Source organism: Ischnura elegans, chromosome 2 (genome assembly GCF_921293095.1).
Source record: "Ischnura elegans chromosome 2, ioIscEleg1.1, whole genome shotgun sequence".
Classification (NCBI taxonomy): Eukaryota; Metazoa; Arthropoda; class Insecta; order Odonata; family Coenagrionidae; genus Ischnura; species Ischnura elegans.
The window spans coordinates 139,746,572-139,759,940 of NC_060247.1; the positions used below are offsets into that span (position 1 = coordinate 139,746,572).

The 13,369-nt window shown below is 38.2% G+C and overlaps 1 protein-coding gene across 1 annotated transcript; it reads right to left on the reverse strand.

Annotated features, from left to right (window-relative positions):
- Window positions 1-4,511: 4,511 nt before the first annotated feature.
- On the reverse strand, window positions 4,512-12,409 carry LOC124154694. The gene is made up of 4 exons (XM_046528576.1): window positions 12,317-12,409; window positions 10,991-11,693; window positions 8,921-9,230; window positions 4,512-5,111 (listed from the first exon to the last, which is right to left on the reverse strand). The coding sequence occupies exons 2-4, from the start codon at window positions 11,679-11,681 to the stop codon at window positions 5,036-5,038; spliced, it is 1,077 nt and encodes a 358-aa protein (XP_046384532.1). The 5' UTR covers window positions 11,682-11,693; window positions 12,317-12,409; the 3' UTR covers window positions 4,512-5,035.
- Between the last annotated feature and the right edge of the window lie 960 nt (window positions 12,410-13,369).

Below are 13,369 nucleotides of genomic sequence, written 5' to 3' on the forward strand. Positions count from 1 at the left end.
CATTCTACACATTCCGCGAAAGAAATATACCCTTATGAATCCTTATTCAGAGCAACTCCATTTGAAGCCATGTACATGGTGGACCCGGCAAACCAAAATATTTTAAGTCATGCGTGGTTTCCATAGTGGATATATCTTAGTAAAGTATATGTTGTAGATAGACATGAATGATTTACCAATTGACCACTTTTAATTTAATAGGTTAATTTCTTCATGAAGACCCCATGTAATGGAATGAAGATAGCCATGTAATAAATTACCAAAAACGGCCATTGTGGCAAGCGTTGTCTACAATGCTTCCATTTTAGAAATCATCAAAAGTACCTATCTTCATTTTCCGACTTCATTAAGCGTGTTATAAGAGTGTTGAACCCACGTACTCCTCTTGTTTTTAATGCCAAATGACCAACCTAATTTTTTATTTGCAATTCCTTTTCAACACAGGAGTTATAATTTCAATTTGTTTTTTTAACCATGCAAATTTAAAGAAATCATTAAATAAAACAATATTGCCCATTTTGTTTACATATCCTTAAATTGATTTTTTTCTGATATTTTACATCCGGTTTCGGTCTATTTTAAACATGAGATTATGTGATATTGCCACTTTACTTGATGCAAAATCAACACACACCCCTAAGTCCAATTTGATGAAGAATCAATAATGTTGGAGGCATTTAAAAATACTATGCTATTAACATAAATAAGTACCACCAATTAGATTGTTCCTGTTCTTGCAGCCTTTACCATGGCTGTAAAATAAACTCACAATTTTACATAATTTGCAATTAGTATGTAAAGAATGGCGAATTGGAATTTTTCTCTCTATGTTCAACTAAAAAAATCATCCTATTAGCAAGTAAAAAACAATTACAAATCGATGCAATATGAATAAATTTTCAACAGCATAGCAACATTATTGCTCAAATAGTAGACATTTGAAAATTGAATTATTTCAAATAGTTCGCTTTAATGGTCATTAATGATTTATTTTAATAGGTTTTACTCCGTGATGAATGAACTACCTATGTTTAAAGAAGAGGCCAATTTGAATATCATTTATGTGAGTCTACAGCATATTACATGAATTTTTTTTTTTCAAATATTCCGCATGGTGGCGTCGCGATTGAATGGAATGGCACTTCATTGTGCGCATAAGCAAACAAAAATATCCCGGCTGACGTTGTTCAGCTAGTCCCCTATTGTTTACGAAAATCTGTGCGTGAGTTATGGTGACCCGGTCTAGGTGACGGCGGTCTAAAGCCCTCGCCTGCTAATGGGAAGGGCGCTGGTTCGACACCCGCATGGGTAAGTTACCTCTATCCATGGAATAGGTGCTCGCGATTATGTAGATGTTAATTGTTGGGATTCACTTTTGCGAGTTCTTTTCGGGGAACGTGGAAATAAATGAAATAAATGTTTCGGAAGAGGGATTCGATCAATCGTGACGAATTCGACGTAATAATCGATACAACTCGAAAGAAAAGGGAATTTAAAGTTAAAGTAACCAGTTGTCATTGGGGTAATGACTGGTTTTCCATGATACTCTATACTTGATTTTGTGTATCTGATTTAAAAATGCCGGCTCTCTATCTTGAGTGAAAATATTAAAACAAAAACACGAAAATGTCACAGTGCCGAACCCAAAATGGGTTTGCCGAAAGGAATTCAAGCATATTAATGTCCATGTTCTTTGGTATGAATAAATGTGAGCTGGAAGAAAAGAGTGGAAACAAAGTATACTGGAGACAGTGGAGGAGAAGGAGCTCTAATGTAAACCATTTGGAGCAGAAAGCAGAAGTAGGCATGAACTGTTGCCATCCATTTTTGGGTGCACCTGCTACACCGTGGATTGGGCTATCAATGCTCCTCAACCTTTTAATGCTCAAAGTTTCATTCCTCCAGCAGAGAACGCCATCAGGACTCTCCTCACACAAATTAATAATGGAAGAAGGTGAAATTTCGAGGTTATGACGTACCTAAAACATGTTTACATGACGACATAGGCGGATCTAGGGTGGGGGGGGGGCACGTGCCCCCCCCACCCCCAGACCCTTAAAAATATGCAAGATTATTAATGCGGTCCCATTATCATTGCGTTTGTTTTGTATTACGAGGTATCCTTGTGCCCCCCAGAACAAAATCCTGGATACGGCCTCGCTTGTGCCACCCCCCCCCCACCCAGAAAGAAATCCTGGATCCGCCCCTGCATGACGATGTCTCCAGTAGGAAGAACCAAACTTTGAGCATTAAAAGGTCACTACTCTCAGGAGTAAACTCAACACTTGTGCATTTAATCGCAGTGAAAAAAGCGATAGTGTAAGCATGGGAAGAAGCGAGAGGATCTTTTGGGCTAAAGAGGGCGTTTGGAGGAATGGTTGGGGGGGAAGAGGGGAAGTAAAGAGGCGAATTGGGGAAATGCTGAGCGGCATTCCGCAATTAGGCAATGGTCGGGCAAACGCAGCATGAAAATCCGCCGAACGGACGTGAAGAACGATGCAGTGGGAGTAAGTGGAGAAACTGGAAAACAAAAACGGAATTCCATGAATTATAGTATCTGGCTATCAGATCATCGGGAAGGTATATTAATAACTAAAGAGGGCAGCTTTATCTTTAAGCTCAGATGGGTCATGAATGGATAACACAGTGAGTGATTTCAAATTGTCTCATACTTAAATTAAATGAAGCACCATTTAGGTTACTTTTCGACATGATTGCCTCGGTGACCGAAACATTTGTTTTTTCTTTTGCAATACTTTCTTCGTAGAAGATTGCCGCCAATGACTTCCAATGATTTTTTTTCCGTTGCCCTGAAGCCCATCGTCCGTGGGAAAACGCTTCCCTCCCAGCAACTTCTTATTTCAGCAAAAAGACACAAGTCACTCTTCGTCCCTAGGTTGGGATTGCACGAAGGGCGATCGAAATTGTCTTATGCTCAAGGAGCAGTTGGGCTGGACCAAAACTGAGAGGACGGGCGCGCGTTGCCACGCATCAGAAAACTTTCGGAGGTCAGCATATGTCTTGTTTTCTTTTGAATGAATCTGCCCAGCCGGCGTTATTGTTCACGGTGATCAGCTGCATTTGTCCCCACAAGCAACTTTAAATCCACAAGAAAGACATCTTTTTAACCCAAAGCACGTTAGCATAACTTTTCGATTACTAAAGGATCGCCTGAATTTTCTTGTTTTTTTGTGATTTTTGGAGCATCCATGGTTGTAATTGTTGCTGAATTTCAGGTGTGTCATATTGAATCGGTTTCATCTCTAGATACGGTTGATTTTAAAATATCACTTTTATCGTCATCAGGGTGAAGGCATATCAGTGCTGGAGACATTAGATGAGATTTGCGATTGCCGCTCCGCAGTTCACGCATGCTGGAGAATAAGTTGACTTTGCTATTAGGGCTATTACTCACCTCTAACTGACAACTGATGCTCGAAAATGACTGACTTACGGGCGACGCGCATTTTCCCCCCTGTGCGCAGTACCCACCTGTATGGCGTTCATGCAGGTCGGAGGGTGACATAAAATTATCCTCGGGCATAACCTAAAAATTAAGCTAAAACTCATCAAGAAAGTGAAAAACGAATCCACTCTCTAGTATGGATTGATTCAGTATTCAAATGTAAAACACTCTAAAGTAATATAATGGCTTAATATTCCAAAACAACGTGAAGGGTGCCAATGCAAAAACCTGAAATATGAGGCGCATATATGCTTTCGGCTTAATATGTTGGCACCCAACTAAATGATAAATACCATGAGTGTCTTTATCATTAAGTTGAGTGTCAACATATCAAGCCGAAAACAGAAACCAATTTGATTATAAAAGATAGAAAAATGTAGGAAAATTTAAAAATGCCACAAAACCGACACAAGTTTTCGATTTGAATGAAATCGTGATTATTAAGTAAAATTTTCAAGTTTTGATAATATCAAAATACGTATGATCCAATAAATTTAATCATGAAGCAAAGATCTTTGTATAACTCAGGAGATACACGAATCATTTTTTATGATATGATAAAAATTCATGAGAAATTATTACCTTACATTTTTAAAGATACTGCTGTATGTGAATTTTTTCTTGATATACCAGCGTTCATTTTCTGTAATTTAACCAAGGGCTTCTGAGAAAACAATCTAATTATTACTCTGTTCAAAGTTAGTCCACACTATATTTCATTATTTTCATCGTTATGCCTGTTGACCACCGTACCATTGATTTAAGCATGTTATCCAGACAACCTTTCCGTTCAATAGCCTTTGCTACTTTGATTAGATTGATGTCATTTCAATACTTTGACAGTATATTATTTTAGAAAGCACTCATAATTTTCAATCGAACTTCATTTATTAGTTAAGTAATATTTCTTATTTATCGCAAGGGATATAAATCAATGTATATTTTCTTGACCAATATTTGAGAAAATACAAACAAACAAATTAAGTAACTACATATACAGTAGCAAAACACTCAACTGATTTGTTAGAGAATAAAAAATGCAAAATTACAAAAAAGCACTTTATTTGCTAAAAATAACTTAAATTTTATACAATACTTATGACATAACGATACATTCATTTGATTCAATATTATTTATAAACGAATAAAATATATAGGTAACATGGATTCATATATATACAGCAAGTCATGCATTCATATAAGGCTCATCATTCACTCGAATGCTTTGCTTTGATGCGATTCATACTCTCTTGAAATAGTTCAAAATTATAAAAAAGAACATTTTCACAACGTAATCTATTGGAGTTTTTCTACAACTACGAGATTCTTGTATTTGGTTTCTCTCTACGGACTAGTTGGTAAAATTTATTTATTTACAAAATTCAATTTTCCTCATGAAATAAGTAAAATTTAAATGTTGCAATAAAATTTCTGTGTTCATCGTTTTCTAAATTCCAATTGTTTTCTTTTGAGTATGATTTTCTTCGATTTCAATGGCACAAATCTTCTTGGTGTAGTAATAAATAATTACAATAATGTGATGATCAAATGGGAAAATGGCCGTGCTGATCACTTTTGATGGTATTCGGAGTATCCTTGATAGGCAAGGTTGTGGGCATCGTAGTCATTCGTCTTAGGCGGTTCCCTGGGAATAAAGATAGGAGAAAATTATGAAAAGTCCTTTGAACTAGTGAATTCCCCTTCATCATCAGATTGTAATAGTTCCACTTTGTTTCCGTAAATTTAATTCACTTTTCAATTTAATGATTGAAGAAATATACCTAAAAAACTTATTAAGATCTGTCTGTGATTCATTTGGAAATAGGTTAGTATTTTTTTTGTTTGATAATTCTTCTGCCGACGTTTCGAAAGCATAATTGCTGTATCTTTAGGACTTCAGATTTATCTCATGAATTAACAAATGTAACTGAAACTGTGCAAATCCCTCACAAAACTTGAAATTAAAATAATCATTTTATAATTTATAAGGAGTGAAATCATTGGCACCATATGCTACATATATTTGGAGAATTTTATATCATCCTAATAATTAATAAAAGCTCAAGTTTAGTAATGAGTTTAAACAGCTTCAATTATTTTTAATATATAAAAACATCTCAAGCCCTTATAATGCAAAAATAAAAGTTATGAGATGTTGCCAGAGAGATTAGCTGATTCAGAAAACAATTCCGGCCCATATCTTATATTAACAAGCTACGAATTTATTGAAAGGCCAATGAATATCAACCATTTCATATAAATACCTTGAATTTACCTAGGAAAGTATTTAAAATATATGTAAAATATAAATCACTTTGGTTTCCAAAAGAATTCCTCTTAAAGCTGTCCTCGGATGAAAATGGATTTCTTTTCTAGGTATTTCATGAATTAGATTCGAATGCAAAGGTATGTTACCTCAAATAATAAAGAAAACTGTAATTTCAGGAAAAATGTCTCAGCAGAGTGGAGTATAGTACTGTACATTTAACATATATACTTGAAATCTTCAGCCCATAGTTTTGAATCAGGAATTCATTTTGAAAGAAAATAACAGTTTTATGCATTTATATAAGTTGTATTATGCTCTTAGCTCATGATACTAAATAAAGCTTCAATTTCTTGAAGCTGCTTAGATGAAGGAAATTATCCAAAATCCAGTGACACTATCTGTTTTAGGTATTTTTGAGCGTTCGAACCCAAAATAATGCAGTGAGGACGTTACGAAAAATAATGAATGAAAAAGTAGTTTGAAATATTCTCTGTACCGTTTTCATGCATTATTAATTTTATGCTATCATCAGAAATCACTCTCACATACATCCCTTCATCTTTATTACATCGTGTAAATGAGTACATGCGAAAATAATTTTTCTACTTCTTGAGGGAATAAGGGATAGTTAATTAAGATAATAATCATGAATAAGTATCAACTGCATGGACCAGTTAGAGCCGTAGTAGCTTTGTACTCTGTTCTCTATAGCGTTATACCCATTCATTTGCCTAGTTGTTGAACTACAAATTACAGGTTCCTGCATTTTTGGTACACATATCCACAGTATTAGATAGTAGATTCTTTAATACTGAAAGGAAGTTTGCTCAATAGAACAGGTATGAAATTTTGTTCACTGTGTGAACCAAAGTAATCGTTTCAAGTGACTTATCTGGGATATGTCCACTTTATTATATTAGTATTCATTAGAAAATATTAGTATTCATTTATTAGAAAACTATCCATCTAGCTGAATACTTTTTCCTGTGGATTGTAACAAGATAAGCTTTGGTTTTAAGTATCTACTTTCAAACTTAAATGGAAATAAAGACGTATAAGTGCATTCAATAAACATAGCACGTACAATATTCAATTCGCACTATATCGAAAACATTGTACTGAGTAAATAATACATTTTAAATATGGCTGGTTAACATGTTTTGCATATATGAAGCTTAAAGTGAAATGCAGAAAGGCAACGATAAATTTCTTCTTGTTTTCGTGACTTTTTGGTCTAAATATGAGGTTGAGGTTTTACTGGAGAGGTGAATGTTCTCTTAAAATTCTTATGAAGCCAGGGGAGCTTTTAGATCATTCCCCCTTAAATAATAGTGATTTGTAAATTTGAATGCGCAGAATTCATCTTCTGCTTTTAATTCTTGGGCACTCTGTCTGCAAATTGCTAGATTCAATGTTTAGGAGGTATTTTATTTCTCATGCGTATTTCCAAGGCACATTCTGCTATCAGCAAAGTGTTTTATTTTAATTGGAATTCATTGAGTATCATTTGGCAGATAGAAAATGATTTAAGATAAACGCTAACATTGGTGGATATACCATCATTTGTGCAAAATATATTATGTGCAAATTAAAAAATATCCCTAACATCCTCAAAAGAATGGCGCTTACAAATTGGCGTGTAAAAAGAATAATAAATATTTGAAAGTAGACTTTTTTGATTCCTTATGAATCTTCCTCATTTGGAATCACTGTTTGGTTCATCAACAGGAGCCAAAAGAAAATTCAAATAATGCCCAAAATGAATAATTTTGATTTCTGTAGAGGGTAAGTAGAGGATCTACGTTTTCAGCATTAGGATCAAGTTTGTCTGAGCAGAAAGTTTTCAAGTAAACTCTTCGAATGCTACCCCGATCAATATTACCTTCTTTCTATAATTACCAAATAAATCTGGTAATTATCCTCATATAGTGTTTGTTTTTTTGTGCAAGGCTGTGCTTGACAATTATGTCCCAAGAATAGAGTAAATCCTACAGAAGCAAGAGTAAATATTTAAAAAATTAAATGCCCAGTATTCTTAACGAAAGTATTTTTGAAAGTCTATGTTATTTGCAATTAGTCCACCACCATTGATAAATGATCGACGGACCTTAATAACTATTTCGATTTCTATTGCTGACTAAGGCATGCTATTTAATATATTTAACGATATTTAAAAAGAAGTTAGACGAATATAAACAAATACCCCTGCTAATCATCTGGCTGTAACAGTTAAACAAGGTCAAATAAAAAAAAAAAATTAGTCAGTAAAAAATTATGCTAGAAATAGTTGTAATTCAATATTATTTACTGACCATAAAACCTATCTAATCCCCAATACACATCGGCCATTTGCTTTGATGAATTTATAGAACACAAAACCTTCAAAAACACGTTTACATTTTATGAAAAAAATGCAGTTCAGTCAATTAAAAACCATTCAGTTAAAACTAGGATTATCTTTGCAAATAGTTGATTACGCTACTTAAATGTCACACATGTTACGAAGGCATTTGGATTTACTTTCATACCATTCTCAATGTTTATTTCCTTCAAATACCTTCTGTTGTTACTTAATAGTTATCCACAATGATGAAAGATATGGATACAGTTTGATAAAATTATGCTCAAAAAGAATAATGTTGGATAACAGGATCCAAATTTTTATGATTCAGCCTCATCATCTACCAATGAAATGCATTTATTTTTTGTCTCATTCACTTGGTGTGAATTAAATTGCCAAATAAATACCTAGATCAAGAGAAATACGGAGAGTAAGGGAGATGTGAGGTCTATAATAAATTATCAATCAGTGATACAGCGGGTTTTTCTTAATAGGTGACGGTAAAGCTCTCCCTATGCCAATGAACATGCGTTTTAAAATCACATATTGAGGGTAGGGGGTTTCATTGCTTTATTTTAGACCATTTCACTCCACGAGGGTATTAAGTGAGATCTTGTTTGGCCAGTGAAAGAAGCATTGGACTCTTGATTGTAGGGTCCAGGATTCGAATCACAGAAGCTTTCAGAAACCCAAGACATAAATCTTCTAAGACCGAGGTAGCACAGAGATCTGCCCTCCTAACTTTAATATGTGAACTTCAGTCGTCTGAGGCGCATTAGGGTGAGCTCTACCCTCACCTATCCATGCTCACCTCCGTGATGAATCACTGACAATTTGTGTTTACCTGAATGCGACGGATGGGGATGATGGGGCGTGGTCCCTGGACGCGTAGTATGTGGAGTATGGGTTGTTGTAGGATTGTGGCGGCGGCTGGTAGAAGCTGCTGTGGCCGAAGCTGCCGTAGTTGTGGCTGAGCTCTGGCTTGCACAGCTTGAAGAAGCCGATGACTCCGGGAATGACAAGCGCCAGAAACCCGAGGACCTTCTTGAAGGAGGCGAGGCCCAGGATGAGCGGCAGGAAAAGCAGCAGCTTCAGTTTGAACAGCTTGAGGATGACCAGCAGCGGAATGAACAGCTTCTTCAGCTTCGTGCGAGCTGCTCGGAAGGAAAACGCTGGCGTCAGTTCAATGAGTCACAATGAGTTTAAAAAAATACAAGGCAGCTTACAGATTATTTCATAACTTATGGTGCTAAGTTCGATGTGGTGGAACTGTTGCAGCATGTAGTAATGAAGTTTTATTCCTTATTTTCCACTTAAATTTCGCAAAAATCAAAAATTTGTGAAATATCGTAGTTCAGCCTACACAACATGTTTATTCCTTAATAAATTTATCTCTTTAGCACCCAGTCTAATAGAAATTTCTTTATTTTTCTTGATAGCCCTTCAGTATAAGTAGATATTTATTTCTCACCAGCGTTTTGATCTTAACACTGCCATTCTCAGGACTGGAAATCCATTCAAGATATTGGGATTAAAAAGTCAACATTTTTTACATCAATTATATTAATTACAACCTTGGGACAGCATGTTCGTTATAAATAATATAGATTTGTATTCCTCCAGGTGGTTATGGTTATTGATAAATCGGAGTATAGGCTGATGGACTTTTACGCGTCTCAAAGTTCCATCAATGACCAAAATCGTCTGGAAAATGTGGAACAAAAATATGCAGAACATGTGTTTATATTAGAAAGTGGGACGCCCGAATTTGCTCCGCTGGAACCATATTGGCATTCACAAGTAAGGGTAACACCACAAATGTACTGAATAGCACTCGTATGCCTGTCAAAAATTTTCTTTGGGCGTATTTAAGCTGATAAAACCGATGCTTTAGAGAAAAGAAAGATACAGAAGATTACTGATTCTGGAACAACGCTAAGTGAAGGGAAATCTAGGTTGGACACATAGTGTTTCCATTTGACTAAATATTAGCTAATATTAACTAAATAAAGTAAATTTTCAGCGCACATCCAAATTAATGAAATTCGAATATTTAAATGGAACTCTAACTATGTTGTTCCTGTCCTGTGAGAAGTGAACTGATGGATCATAGTTTTAAGTGATAAATTAAATAAGATATTGTCCAGCTGACTTAGTTAATGAATAATTCGGAGTTTCTAATATTTCACATTTTTCACGAAGAAAATTACTGCAAGAAAATATTGCCTTTTTGGTAATTATTATTTTATTATTAGGAAAGAATCTCTGCCAAGGTTGTAAACAGTAACGAAACATGCGAGATAAATGCGCGAGGTTCAGGAGTAGCTGGAACTTAATGGCCCGCTCACCAGAAGTCGGTGACGTCATCAACTCATTTGCGACCAGTTTAAGGCTGTCGAGTATTCGCCGCGAATTGCTCAAGATGTAGACGGTGGGTGAAAATATGAAAAAGTGAGGATCTCCTTTCATTTAACCTCTTGTTAAATAGACACCGGAATTGCATTGATGAACGTTTGCACGCATTTGAAGATTTTCCGCAGCAATTTAGTATTAAAGTTCTAGACAATAGTTTTTGCCAACTTCATCCTGGTAACCCTGAATATATATTCCCCGAACCGAATAGATATTGCAGAATTATATTTCTTTTGAAAACCCAAAGTTACAAGTATTGCCGCAATATTTCTCAACATTGACTGACAATGCTAAATTACCCTTTCGCGTATGGTTTGACTGGCCATATTTTTTTGGAAAATAAATCTTGATGAAACTGGGTCGTGAATGTATTTAAGCCAATATGCCTAAATCTTAATATGCCTTGATAAAAGGGATTACGAGCGAGGAATAAATACTGAACGATTCCATTTCACCGCGTAGGTTGCCCAAGTGGAGGTTGGAAGTTGGTGGCGCTACTCACAGAGGGCGGGGTCGTTCTTATCCTCGATGAGGTCTATCTCCGTGGCGATGTCCTCAATGAAGCGAGGCGTGTAGCGGCCTCCCGCCGTCACTTGGGACGGGAACTCCAATTCCAGGCCCGCGGACTTGATGAACACCTCGACGCGGCGCAGTAGGAACTTGACGAAGCGGTCCCACTCCGAGTCGGCGGCGCGCGGCTGCGCCGAGAACTCGAAGCTCCTGCCGTGCCGGGCCTCCTCGTCGGCACCGGGCGCCTTGTAGCGCCGAATGCGCGCGTTCTCGGTCAGCGGGAAGGAGGTGCTCGACGTGAGGAAGAACTCGTCGAGGGAGGAGAGGGCCCTCGACTTGAAGCACTCGGATAGGTCGCCCACGAGGCACTGCTCATTGGCGGCGGCGAGGTAAGGGTCCGTCTCGGGCCCCGTGCCGAGGCCCAGCCAATTGAGGAGGTTCTTGCCGCGGCGGCCTCCCGGAGGGGCCTCCCGCGAGGAGAAGTTGGCGTTGGGGCCGCCCAGATCGGGAGCCGTGGACGCGTACCTCAAGGGACCCGGGTAGGCCCTGGCCTCTTCCGCGGCGGCAGCGGGCGCCTCCTTGGGTGCATCGCCGAAGACCACCTTGCCGGACTGCGCGAAGGCGGAGAACACGTGGACGAGGAGCAGGAGTGCCGCGAGGCGCAGCGAATCGGTGCGAGACATGCTGTCCAGCAACTGGAACGGAAAGGGAGAACAGATTCCAGTTATGACGACGGAAGAAAAACATTCCGTACTCAATGTGATACTTCCTCGCATCCAAAGAGCCTCTTGGAGTTTCGAAAAGAAGTACTGTCTAAAATTGGTAGGGAAAAAGCTAGACTAAATAAATCTAACTCAACAGCTCCATGTTTAGCTTGCTATCCATAGACCACATAATTTCAGATAAAAGAACCGCAAAAGTATTCAGATTGCAGCTAAACCCAGAGTTTATTTTGAATAAAATCAAATTTGAAGATTTTTCACTTTAAAAATATGTAAAATTTCAACGCAATCATATGTTTAAATGACAGCTACCTACTTCACCTTTTAATTTTACCCATGAAAATAACTACAAGTTCAGATACATCCACAATGGATCCGAAAAAAGCACCTATTTTAATAATGACCAATCTTCAAAGTTGATGAATCTTAGAAGTAAATCTAGGATATAGAGGGAATGTGACTTGTACCGAATGGTATGGACGAATGAGTTATCGGCCGGCAAATGAGCGTGGACTTATATGAAAGAGTCCAGAGCTACTCCTTTCGCTCAGGGTTGGTGTACGAAGTACCAGGTGGCAGATATTGTTGTTAATTACTCTGCTGGGGCGCGGAATCGTCGCTGAAGTCCCTTGGGCGCCGGTAATGTCCGTTTTGGGCGGCTCTGCGTCCCTCCTTTCCTCGACTCTAGTCTTTGCCTCGATCCCGCCCCGAACCTGTTGACTGCTCAAGCCGTCTCGCGCCCCCCCCCTCCTCTAACCCTCCCAGCTCACCCTCCCTCATCCCCCCTCCCTCGCTACGATCTGAAATGGATGGAGGCCACGGTCAATGCTACCTCCCCTCCCATCGTGTCTCCGGCGCTCAGCCAAGGAGGAAGCGGATGGCTCCGCAGCGCCTTTCCGGTTAGCGCGGATTATGCTTGAGGCCTGGCACGTACGTATGTGTAACGGGCCGCTAGCTCGCTCTCTCTCTCTCTCTCTTGTGTCAAGTGGGGATCAGTTCTAAGGCATCGGAGGAGAGAGAACGCCATTAGAAACTCACTCTGTGACTCAACCAGGAGATTGGTTGCGACAGACGAGGGTAGAGCTCGACCCGGACTAAGCCGTGTGTATTTTACAAATTCAAGGCGAAGAAGGGGATGTTTTCCTTACCTCTGGCGGCCTCAAAAAACGAAGATTTTCATTTGGGTTGTGCGAATACTTGACTGGGGATTTTTATAATACGAATACTAACTCCTTCCTATCTAACCTACGAATATTACCTCTTTTTACTTTGGTCACCCCTTCCTTGCATAGACTAGATTCTAATTAACTGAAGAAGACTGTATTTGTATCCTTACATGAAGAATACTGACTTGTCTGATGGCACTTATTTAGCTCCAGCTACAAGAGTTGTATAGTAGGTGCATTCTTCGGTGATTTAGTTCCCCCATTATTTGATTTAACATTCTGTAGCTTTTGGTACACGATAGTTAAGTGGATATCTTGAACGGTATTTGAAGGCATCTGATAGCGAACTGCAGTTACATTACTGTGGACATTACCTCGTATTTAATCATTTTCAATATCATTTAATCCAAGTATCAATAACATCTGGCATCCTTGAGTTCATACGTTGTATGGAAGAAAAAGTGCGTGCATGAAGAGTAATTC

Excerpts from the sequence above, each read along its gene's own strand:
- LOC124154694 (XM_046528576.1), bottom strand. The coding sequence starts at position 11,681 with ATGTCTCGCACCGATTCGCTGCGCCTCGCGGCACTCCTGCTCCTCGTC. Across the intron at positions 9,231-10,990 it reads TAAGAACGACCCCGCCCTCT|CTCGCACGAAGCTGAAGAAG; the intron begins GTGAGTAGCGCC and ends CCTTCCGAGCAG. Across the intron at positions 5,112-8,920 it reads TCCCCATCCGTCGCATTCAG|GGAACCGCCTAAGACGAATG; the intron begins GTAAACACAAAT and ends CTTTATTCCCAG.